General features: G+C 35.2%; 1 protein-coding gene across 1 annotated transcript; it reads right to left on the reverse strand.

The window, feature by feature from the left end:
* Positions 1-1,135: 1,135 nt before the first annotated feature.
* LOC127787355 (receptor-like serine/threonine-protein kinase ALE2) lies at positions 1,136-10,322 on the reverse strand. Its single transcript, XM_052315353.1, has 9 exons — positions 9,782-10,322; positions 8,394-8,477; positions 7,336-7,449; positions 7,096-7,185; positions 5,318-5,686; positions 4,944-5,210; positions 2,913-3,302; positions 2,541-2,781; positions 1,136-2,038 (listed from the first exon to the last, which is right to left on the reverse strand). The coding sequence occupies exons 1-9, from the start codon at positions 9,843-9,845 to the stop codon at positions 1,315-1,317; spliced, it is 2,343 nt and encodes a 780-aa protein (XP_052171313.1). The 5' UTR covers positions 9,846-10,322; the 3' UTR covers positions 1,136-1,314.
* Between the last annotated feature and the right edge of the window lie 2,183 nt (positions 10,323-12,505).

Here is a 12,505-nt window from a genome sequence, read left to right on the forward strand (position 1 = left end):
TGTAAAGGTGTCTAGCGCTTAATAAATATAATTTAAATTATTATTTATATGGTTATGTATTTAATTTAAAAAAATAATAATTTATTAAAATTTGAAAAAAATTAAAATAAACATATTATTAAATAATATAAAGAATTATAAAAATACTAACTTCTAATAAAAATAAATTATAAATTAATATCCAATTAATAAAATTTTTACTAATATTGATAAATTATATATAATTATTCAAAAAATATATTAATATAATATTTTATGTTTAATTTATAAAAAATGTTAAATATATTAATATAATAGATATTTAAATATATATGCTAAATATTATATATATATATGTACAAAGAGAAAAGCGACGAACGAATATGAAAATAATAATGAAAGTAACGAAAAAAAAGATAAAGACGATAACAAAGGAAGAGATGGAGACAACGACAATAGGTTGGAAATGGTAATAAAGGCGACAATGGACGGGAGGTGGCGATGGGTTGGAGAATGTTCAAGGGAAGAGAGATTTGAAAATATTAGAATTCTTGGAGACTAAAATTGTAAAATATTATATTAACAAAGTAAATTGATAACAACATTTTAAAAAAAAACTAAAAAGAATTTTTCTAAAACACTATTAAAATAGTATTTAAATTCGACAGCATTTAATAAATTATACAGCATTTAAATTGAATAACTTTCAAACCAAAATACATTTTGACTTTTATACTTAATTTTTTAAATTAATTTAACTTTTCATTTTGACTTTTTTTTAAAATAATCTAAACTTTTTATTATTTTAATTAAACTCTTGTAATTACATTTTTAAATTAATTTAACTATTAGGTTAAATTGACTCGAAACAGCCAAAATGCAATAACACTTAATCTCATTCTAAACTCCAAGTAAAATATAATAATTAAATTGATTCAAAAATATAAAAATATAAAAAATATATATAGGTTTCACCACAACCCATATCATACCTTTCATGATCAATATAAACATCGATGCTCAAGTTTGGCTTTGACTGGGCTGCCACCTTTGGGCTTTGCTTTCATTTCATTTCAATTTTTGCTTGCTTATCGAAAATGAAGAAAAAGAAACATAAACGAATTGTAACAGTGATTTCCAAGGGGCGTACAAAGAGAAGGAAGAATTCAACCCACTTTTGGTATGATATGAATTGATGATATATCAAAATTAGAAGGCAAAAGTTGCAATCCTTTCCAAATAAGAGCAAATTCAGACTGCTAACTAACTATACCGAGAGAGGCCATCCACTTCATTGGCCATGGCCTTTCGGTACTGTACACTTTAAAACACACTCTAAAAGGAAGACTCAAACCAGGCACCATTATTTGGGAGAGCTCCGCCGTGTTCGCTCAGGCTCCCCTTCAATCTGTAAAACGCTTGCTTGCTCCGAACCGTTCTCAAGGGACCTGATCGGTTTCCATGCCCGACAGGCAACCCGGGGACCCCACCCCCTCCCCTGATCAAACTCGAAGCGGAAAACGGTCTGTTTTCCATCTCCTCGAGTGGCCCTGAACTATACTCCATGGTTATGAAAGAAGAGGCCTGCCCATAAGTTAAGCGCGGCGTAATGGCTCCGGCATCATTCCACCAACTACTTTCGGACGGGCAGAGAGCGCCCTTAAAATCAGAGTACCGAGCAGATGACTCTTTCTGACTACAGCAATCGCCACAAGTCTCGTCTGTATCGTTGCATATGAGTTTCAGTGCCTGCACAACCTCCCCCATAAAAGGCCTGTGGGTCACCTCTGGGTGCACGCACATGGAAGCTATGGCTGCAACCTTTGCGATGTCATCAAAGTCGCAGTTTCCAGCCAAGAAAGGATCCACCAACTGTCCCAATCCTTCCCTGCTAGTCAGCAGAGATCGTGCCCAAGTGACAAGGTTCTCTTGTCCCGGGGGCTGAGACATGTCCACAGGTTTCCTTCCAGATAGAAGCTCCAAAAGAACGACCCCATAACTATAAACATCACTTTTCACAAGGAGATGCCCTGTCATTGCATATTCAGGAGCAACGTACCTACAAATCAAGTTACAACTCCATCAGAACATAACTAAATGCCCCCACTCTAAGCGCCACAATACTCGCAATCAAGAACACTTGGTAAAGCATGCTGTTCAAATCCAAGGTCAATGAATTATTTACTACACTGTATACATGACTTGCAGAGTTGGGCAGCCAAATATAAGATAACGAAGCAATAAGTTTTCCTTTGAGCTTCATCTTTTAAGGGGGGAAAAGGTTTTATTTATTTGATTGCGTGCTAAGGTAAAAGGAAAACCATGTCATCAGTTTTTCAATGAGGAATTAAGAGGACAAATACTGATTTCCAGAAGATTTCTTAATAACCCTAATGTCCAGGATCTCATAGAATAATCTATGGTAATATCTTATCAAACTACTATCCACTTATATAGTTCAGACTATGTGTTGAAACACAAGGTCATCATAGTTCAGGATTTAAAGACTTCTTTAGAAAATTGACAAAATGAGAAGCATAGCACAAGTATATATCGTATACCCGAAAGTTCCCATGACCCGAGTTGACACGTGCTGACTTCCTTCTGTTGCTTCCCTAGCTAACCCAAAATCTGAAACCTTCGGGGTGAAATCTTCTTCTAACAAGATGTTACTAGCCTTGAAATCTCGGTGAATTACACGAGGGTTAGAATCTTCATGAAGATAAGCCAAGCCTCTAGCCGCACCAAGTGCAATCTTTAATCGTGTCTCCCACTCAAGAGGCCCCTTTCTCTTGTCAGCGCCTGAAACACAAGACATGAATAATGTTGGCAGACATACATTTTTTTGCTGATGGCAGAAATTATGTGACTAATTATTCACACAATGCATGATGTTGAATGAAACAAGGTGCGCCACCCATCTATATTAGTACCGTGTAAATGAGACTCGACACTGCCATTGGGAACAAGCTCATAAACCAAGCAGCGGGTGTGATCTTCAATGCATATACCGATGAGTTTCACAAGGTTACGGTGATGCAGTCGGCTTAGCATCTCAATTTCTGAGATAAATTCATTATCCCCATTCTGATTATCCCGTGTAAGCAGTTTAACAGCAACTTCAGTTCTATCTTCCAGGATCCCATGATAAACACGACCAAATCCTCCTTCACCCAAAACCTTTCTTGAACTAAACTTTTCCGTGGCTTTCTCTACCTCTGCTAGAGCAAAAGTTTGAACAGAAAGAATGGAAGCCTGCATGGCAGAAATGGGGGATATTGACGTTGAGCTTGCCATGCTACTTGATAACATAGCCCCAGTTCCTGCATCAAATGCAGAAATTCACACAATGTGTATACAAATTTAGATAGTCAAAAATGACTAAATGAAAGTACTAATCAACCAACAAAATTTAGTACATCAGATAAGCTTGACCATGTCATGTAAGAATTCTGTGTATCTGACTTATGTGATGTTGCTAAATACTATATAAATGTTTTAATCTATGCTCAAAATAGAAAAGGAGAGACGTGATAAGGGCAATACAATAGTAAACCAATTGTAATGTTCCCAAATCAATTCCAATACAAAAGTGAGAAAGATAGTTGTAACCTTTATGGTGGAGAACCTTAGGTTGTTAACTTATCTTGAGATTTGGGGACCTAAGGATATAAAAGAGATAGTGCCCTTGAATTAATTTTCGTAAACACTAGTGCGTAAATTCGTTACCAACACAAACAAATGCATTTGATGATCCACCTCAACAGACAGTAATAATCCCGCACAATTTGTTTTCCTTACTGAGCAATTCAGTAAATGCAATGGAGGCAATTACTAGTGTTACAGGGAAAGATAATATAAAATTGTGTGTACCCGGTATATAGATAAGTTCTTTGATGCTAACAATCAAACTCAATAATCAGCCTTGTAACATTGGGAAAACGGCATTATCTATTTTTGGGTATGATACAATGGGGGATCAAACACTTCAACTGAAGTGCCCAAGGACAACATTAGCAAGATGGATATTTTTCACCTAACTTGGTAGTAAATTTACATGCTAACATCAAAGAAATGTGGTGCTGCTAAGACCAGACATCACAATAACACCAGCAATGTGACCTTTCTTAAGCAAGAAAGCATAAACAACTTAATACATGGTAACAAGCTAGAGTCAATAAATCCCACATACAAACACAATTTTATCTCTCTGATTTTCTGACTCCCAGTCTTAAGTATATTGTAAAATTGCTCCCAAAAATGGGTCGACAAAGTAGTACTTTGGAAGGTAAGAGTAAAACCTTGCAAATTTTTGGAAGTTGAAACTCAAATCTGATAATCTTAACCATAAAATTTGTCATCCAGAGGCCAAAGGGCAAAAAGCCTAATAGGCACGCATGTTCATGGCATCATTCTTATTGGCTGATCTATTGAAGCCAGGAAAAGTGAACGAACTAAACTTCAATGTGGTAGGTTCAAAATTTTCAAATATATATATATAAGATTATACACAAGACTAGTAATTGCTTTACCCAAGACTTTAAAGTTGTTCAAAATTACACAACAGCCAGATAGGAGGTACAAGGAAGGAGCTTTTAGTGATTGAAATCCATTAGTTTCAGTGGAAAGCCCTATCAAAGTTTGAGTTAAACAACCACCAAAAAGGAGCAAAACGTTACTATGACAGCACAAAGAGAGTTTTAGCAAAGAAGACCCATTTCATTATTCAGGGCAAACTACTTTTGGGTGGCTTTTGGATTTGTATTCTTGCAAATAAAACAAGGAAAAATATCATCACTTTCAAAACTACAAAACAATAATATAAACAGGAAGACAAAAAAAAAATGCAAAAAGACCTGATGCGTATTGCTAAGCCAATTTTCCAAACCATTTTATGAGCAATTGAAGCAACTATATCCATTTATGGACAGAATTTTTAACAGATAAGAACAAAAGAAACTCACCAGGTCTTTTATTAATGGATGGTGTAAAGACAGGACCAACAGCATTTGATGATCTACCAACTGTCCTCCATTTTAAGAGGATGGAAACTGCTCCGCAGAAAACCAACAAGAGTACAAAAGCAGACAAAGCAATGACAAAAATAGTTTTAGCATTCAGCTTCTTGGCATTATTGACAAGATCCGCTGAAACAGGGAATTGCTCACTTCCAGCACTTCCACTTGGACCATTGCCCATAGGACCCTCAGATGGTGGTGAAGAAGGAAGTCCTGTTCAGAACTTTTTCAGACTCTAAAATATCATAGTCACATATAAGAGACAATTAATGAATGGATATAACATGGATACCAGGATTTTTATTTTGATAAATAACTACCTGGATAATTAATGTTTATCACTTCATAATTTCCAAAAAGAGTCGCATTTAGAGGCACCTTTTTCTGCCAAAATCTCTGATAAGTCAACATTGCAGTGGTATTATCAAACTTTTGTCCCAAAGGAACCAAATTAATATCCACCACTGTTTTTTCCTGGTTTTGGCTATCAGCACTGGCACCAATAATTGTCACTTGACTTTGTCTTAGATATGTGCCTGATGCAACCTCAATTTCAAGTTCATTAACCACAGGAAAGATAGCATAGAGAGATACATCCAACAGAAGTCTGACTTTCATAGGAAAGACACAACCACATGGGGACCCAAGGGGAGTCGAAGTCAGAGGCTCCACACATGTTTGACCACAACCTAGGAAAAAATTTTAAAACCAAAGCCATTAAATATGGTATAAGAAAGAAATTAACAAGGAATCAAAGGGAGCTTGGAACACAAAAATAATATGCAAATTCTTTAAATAGGCAGACTATCACATATGCTATAAAAAATCCTAATAGACCAAGAAAAAAATAGATATGGACAACCAGTACAACCTAAATCTGCTACTAATGGCTACCACAAGAAAAGTTTTGTCTCATCAGCAATGGGTCCTGAACCCATCATTTCCAGCAATGGCTTTTCTTTTTATTTTTTATTCTGCCTTAACTTTTACTTAATTTAACTTAGTTAGGATTTAATTAACTTGTTTTAATATTTTAATTAGGATTTAATAAGTGTTGTTTGCATCCGAGAGTGGTGTTCGAGCTAAAAAAACAAACTATAGGAGCATTCAAAGAGATTTTTAAAACCATAGGGTGTCTTCGTGAAAATGAACCAACCCAGAAGGGGTCTGGAGGCAATTTACCCCCAAAAAATTATATTTTCCATGTTAAGCAAAAGCTTAGAAATATATTGTTACAACAAAACACTAGCAGAGAAGTCACCCTATAAATGTCATAAGACTCATAAATAACAACAACAATGAGAACAACAATCACAAGTTTTAATCTCACTACTTATACCAGTGTAAAAAAATGCTTTTATAATTGATTTGTCCATTTAACAACTTCACTTTAAACAGTAGCCAGTTGTCAATTCATTGTAACACATATGTAGAGCTGCTTTTGATATGTTTTGGTCTCTAATAAATGCATAATGGCCATAACAGGTCCACAAAAACCATACCTTAATGCTCCTACCGGAGTAGCAATTTAAAGAATGTCTTAGTCTTAGCAATTGGCTCCCTAGTGAATTTTCAGTTTAAGATTTTCTTCAAGCAGGTTAAAGAAACTATAAATTGCCTGCCTGGAATTCACTAGCAAACCAATAACAAAGAACTATTTATCTAGTATAAATATTTGTTTTCATGCAAGCTAGAGCAGTAGTTTATTATATTTTTTGACTAGTGTAAGCTGCTCCTGGCATATTGATTATCCAGCTATCCCTGGACAAAAGGAGACTACAATTTCCCCTTATTGGTTTTTTCTTTTTGTTTTTTATATCAAGGATTTCTGTTATAAATATTGGAAACATCAAGTCGCTGCAGTTGCTTTTTGAGATACCATGGCCTTACCAAAAAAAAAATTGTTGTGGATAGATATGATTCGCTAAAATCTATGTAGCCAAACCCCCCTTGTGGGACTAAGGCTTATAAGAAGGACGATGTCAGTTGCATTTGTACTCATGTTTTCTGGCACTGTAGTTATAAATTCTTAGTATATTGAGATATTAAAAGATGGTCAGAATTAGGTAGAGTTTGGAGAATACAACTAAAATATTACCTTGTAATTTGGAAGGAGCTGGGGCAACTGAAATAGGTCTCTTATGATGGCCATGATGATGATGTTTTGGGAAGGTACCTGTGCTAGGACCTAACAGGAATTTTTCAACATCAGGACAAAAATCTTAATGCATAAGAAAACCACAGATATCAATAAAACCCCATGCAGACAAATCATACAGGGTGCAAAGTCAGAAAGTGGAAGGCTTAAAGAGTTAAGACAATGGATCTGACTGGGTACCTTGAGACACCGGGGATAGAGCAGGAGCAGCAGATGACTCCCAAGAAGGCTTGAGCCTTGACATATGGGGCAGCTCTGAAGGAGCAAATAATGTTCTTGTTGACATATATCTCCCTGCAGACAGTAATATCATGCCTCTTAAGTTATCTGGTGAAGCATACATGTGTATACGAATCCATAAATATCAAATGAAAATCAGATTTAGACCTTGATTAGCTGGGATTATCACCAAGACACAAGGAGAGATAAATAGAGAAGCTACAAAAGATAGATTTTTTTCAATTTAGGAAGGACGGATATCAAATAATATGAACAAGAGTGGAAAATAAAATGCATTTCCTGCTAGATCCCAAGACTCCAACTGGTCTCTCTCAGCTAATCATGACCTGGCAATTTAGGGAATCCCACCCATCTATCTTTGGTTTTGTAAATTCAATGTTCACTGGGGAGTGGGTTTGTTTATCCTTCTTGTTCCTAGTATCTTCTTGGAGTTTATAGAGGTCCTTGGGGCAAGATGTCAGTTCAAGAGGCCACAAATCCACTTCACGTGGTATCCTTTCAGGTAGCAACTTTGCCAGACCTGGTCCATTCAGTAATCAGTTCAAGGCCAGAGAAGAGAACACACAGAATCAGGCATGTTCACAATCTTTCGATCATGTTTCAATTCTTAAGAAACTACATGCACTGATAACCTTTCTTATTGAAACTTAAAAAATAATCAAATATGCAAGAAATTGTTTGATGCCTTTCCTGCCACTTAGAGACACATCAATGTATCCACTAATTAGATGTAAATTGGCACAATCATCATGAGAGTCATTAGGGAACAGTCAGGAAGCAAAGTTGGCCGTCTCATGGCACATGAAAACTTTTAACGTTATCCATATCCATTTTGCATTTGTCAACATTTAATCCCCTTTGTGCATCAAATGGTCTTGTGTACAGGTGCACAGACTCCAGACCAGCAAACCACAAATCACAAAAAGCAATAAGTAAAGAAAATGCAGGAATAAGAAAGGAAATTCCATAAAGTTAAAGAGAATAATTTTGAGCATTACCATGCTCTGTTGAGATTTTCCTCATAAGCAATGTCCGACTTGGCAGTAGACTGGGAGACAAGTATATGTGCAGTAGCGGGAGCCCTGAAGCATTAAAAAAAATGCATACCATCAAAATACAAAATAAGAAAGAGTAGAGACACTTGCATCAGAGCATATAACTGACTGTTAAAGTGACTGACATGTATAATTGAATAGTACTCGACACACACTGTTCATCTTATTGATTCTTACAAGAGAGCTACAATTTGATTGAGGTAGCTGCTCTTGTTGATCAAAGCATAATAGACCCAAGAATTCCATAATTTTGGTCTAGATGATCAATTAGTGATAGGATAAGTCCTTGAAACATTTAAGTGGTCAATTAAAGTAAGCATAATTTGGTGCTCAATATTAAATGTTAGACTTAGCTAGCCAACCAAAAAAAAGTTTAAAATGTTTCACTCTTCAGAGAAAACCATGACATCTGATAATCCACACACCGGACCCCAAAACTTGCTGCCAAATAGACACATCCAATAATAGATATAGGAATGGCCATGATGAAGAACAATGCCCTTCTCAGTCACAACACACTCCGATAAATATCAATGGCATCTCCTAACATGTCAGTATTTCTTTTGTTGTTTTTTTCCTAAATATTGCAGAGCTGGAAGGTGGAAGCAATTCACCCTATCACAATATCCTGCTTGCATGTGGCAACAAAAGATACCGCCTGCAAGTCTGTGAGTGTCATAGACAATCCCAAAGTTTTCAATGCACTATAGGTCAAATTAACATACAGGTGCAATTAGACTTCCCAATAATAGCGTCCATAGTACGACAATTTTAGGGTTCAGAAAGTAATGCATAAATTCTTTATTTCCGTAGATATACTTTACAGACTGGATATATCATCTTGGCACTATAACGTATGTTCTAAAAACAAAATTGCAAGATTGATACACCTTTCTCGTGCTAGATGAAAAGAATTACTCCAGTTAACTACATAGTCAAAGTTTTGGCGTGTAAAGCCCCAAGACCCAAAAGTAAATATATTTTTTTCAACTTATCTGAACACCGTTTGGTTGCCCAAAAAATAAGGCGCAGGAAATGCGAAGAAACAAATTGTGCATTGGACTTCAAATGTCGGAGTTCAAAGTTTCTAACTGTGTAGGAAATGAGAAAACAAATGCTTCAGTTGAACCTCAAATAACAGCTTTGTTTACTCCAACCGATTTCCTGGCCAGTCAGAAAGCAAAGCAACGAAAAAACATAATATTCGTATTTTCTTCTTTTCATTCCTGTCATGTACCTTTTTTTCCGCTTTGTCGGTAATAAAATAAATGCAAACAGAAAAAACTGTGGATACAAAAAAGAAGAAAAAGGAAGACCAAAAGTATATGTACCAAAGCTAGAGGAAAACAGGCCGAACATAGGCAGAAGAAAACGAAGCAGAAGAAGAGGCCGCATCTTCCCTGTTCAGCACGCAGTTCACACACACCATCGTCAGAACCCTACGCTGCCAAGCCCGAATGCCTCGCCGGAGCCCCGCCTAATACCTCTAGGTTTCCGGCGATTGTGCTCACTACCACCTACTTTTCCAGAAACAACACAGCGCATCGCTCTGAACGCGCGACAGCAACCAGAGAAGCATGGAGCCACTAAAACCTAGCTCGGGAACAACAATGCGGGAGGGCTCATAGATCCACCAAACGCGGCGAGATCCGAGCAGACAGAGAAGATCAACAGTCGTTTGCAGACAAAAACAGTGACAGATCTCCAGCTGCAATCTAGAGAGAGAGAGAAGAGATATTCGAGCAATGCCGCAGATCTTGGACCGGAAAATCGAACAGAATCGATAGATTTTACGCGGCAGAAGAGAGAGAGAATTGCAGAGGGAGAAAGAGAGAAGAAAGATGGGAGAAAGGTGGGTGGCCCTTTTATTGCCGGTGAGCGTCGCTCCAGCACTGTTCAGCAACATGGTGGTTGTCTGATCCACGCTCGTGGTCCGCGCGTGGCTTGGCTCACGATTGTCCGTGAGCAGCAATTAAGCTCTGCATCAAATTACAGTTTTGCCCTCAGTGATCGTACCCCTGGAATTTAGTTTGTGACGATGCATTGACCCTTGAAGTCATGTTATTACCAAATTCCCGCCATAGTGCGCTTGTCCTTTGTAAATTTTAAAATTTTAAAAAATCACCCAAATAGCTTAATTTTTAATAATTATATTTAATTTTTATCATTATAATATTATTATATTTTATTAAATAGAATTGACCATTGTTAACTAAGAGAAATAATCAATCGAGTTACGTTGACTCGTACTAATCCAAAAATCACAAATGCAAGGGAAAGAGAACAATTATTCCATCAACTAACAATACTCAATAGTTTTTTACTTGGTTCAATCAGAATGATACCTAATCCATGACTGTTCTCTAACCATTTTAACAAAATCACAGTATATATTTTTATCATTCCGGTATAATAACTTTTGATCATTTATTTATAGTGTAAGATATAGACAATTTACCCAAAGTTAAATATGGTGAGGCCACCTCGTGAGTGACAAAGTGTCATTCTTATCTCCTTAAAATAAGGAGTAAAAATTCTGCACCATATAGAGTCTGGCTTTTTAAGGATAAAAACAAGTAAACATCAGATCCGGTTATTCTGCTTATTCTTTGCGAGCTAAAGCCATCATTGAGACCTAATCAAGTTATTCATAATGTCATATTGCTTCTATAAATACAACAATACATGCTATGCAATACGTACAATAATTATATATAATTGTCCTAAATACACCAATATAAATTGTAAAATAGCATATTATTGTATTGTTAAATAAAGTTACATGCATATTACCACGTCACATGTAAAAACGCATTAAAAAACTAACCAAATCTAAAAGCCCACAATAATTTTTTTGACTAAAAATGTGTAATTTCCCTCTGATCCTGACTAAAGTAGGAATAATATAACTTTGACATCTAAAAATACCTCAAAATCTCACAAAAATGATAGACATCATTTATAAAATTTGAATTCTTGTGAATATTGGAAACATACGTATCCGACACTAATCTTAATACGTTCTTCAAGTATTTGATGTCTAATTTAAATATTAAAATATTTGTTAAGGAACTTCTATGCGTTTTCTTTCTTATAAACTCCAAACACCTTAGCAATTATATTTTTATTTAATAAAATTTATTATTGGGCATAATATATATAATAATTTATTCATTATTTATTTAAAACTAAAATAAGATAAAATACCAAAATTTTAAATTAAAAATTAAAGCAAAGTTATTCAATCTTAGACTGAATTAAATTTACCAGTTTAAATTAATCCGGACCAAAATCTGAACACCTTTGTTGACTGCTGTGAGTGTGAGATTGCCTCACGAATTTTAATTGTTTGCTGGTGTCCGCTTGGATATTTTGTTTGCGTCGTAGGGTGGGACCCTCGAGAGTGGATAATCTGACGGCCCAGGCTTCCGTTTGTTTGATTGCGAGTACGGTTAGATTTGCGGTAAGTTGAAAATTGCAGGGGCAAAACGGAGAAGGAAAGAAAATAACGGGGCCCGACTGCAAAACTCCAAAACAGCACGAATAAGATACGAATAATGGAAATTAATATTTAAAAAAAGAAACAAATTTGTGAAAGAAATGTGTAAATAAATTAATATAAAGGTCTTTTATAAATATAAATTTTAATATATAAAATTATTTTAAAATAATTATAATTAATTCCAACAAATTTTGAAAATAAATTATTAACAAAATTAAAAATTTTGAGTTAGACACGAAAAAAACATGGTTAAAGGTAAAAAATTTTTTGTATATGAATATTTGTTCGTAAACGAAACACGTTTTTTATATTTTTTAATATTATAAAATAATTTTAAATATTATTTAATTTGCATAAATTGACCAAAAACATTTTTTTGACGTTTTGAAAACATTGAAATACTTGCCCGAGATATTTGTATGCATCATAAAAACGAGACCATATCATGAGTGAACAAGGCATTTGAACAATAAAACTAGTTTTAGTAGAGTGGCAAAGTGGAATTATAAAATTTGTTAGTAGTTTGTTTTATTATTTTATATTTATACTCGTA

Source organism: Diospyros lotus, chromosome 12 (genome assembly GCF_014633365.1).
Source record: "Diospyros lotus cultivar Yz01 chromosome 12, ASM1463336v1, whole genome shotgun sequence".
NCBI lineage: Eukaryota > Viridiplantae > Streptophyta > Magnoliopsida > Ericales > Ebenaceae > Diospyros > Diospyros lotus.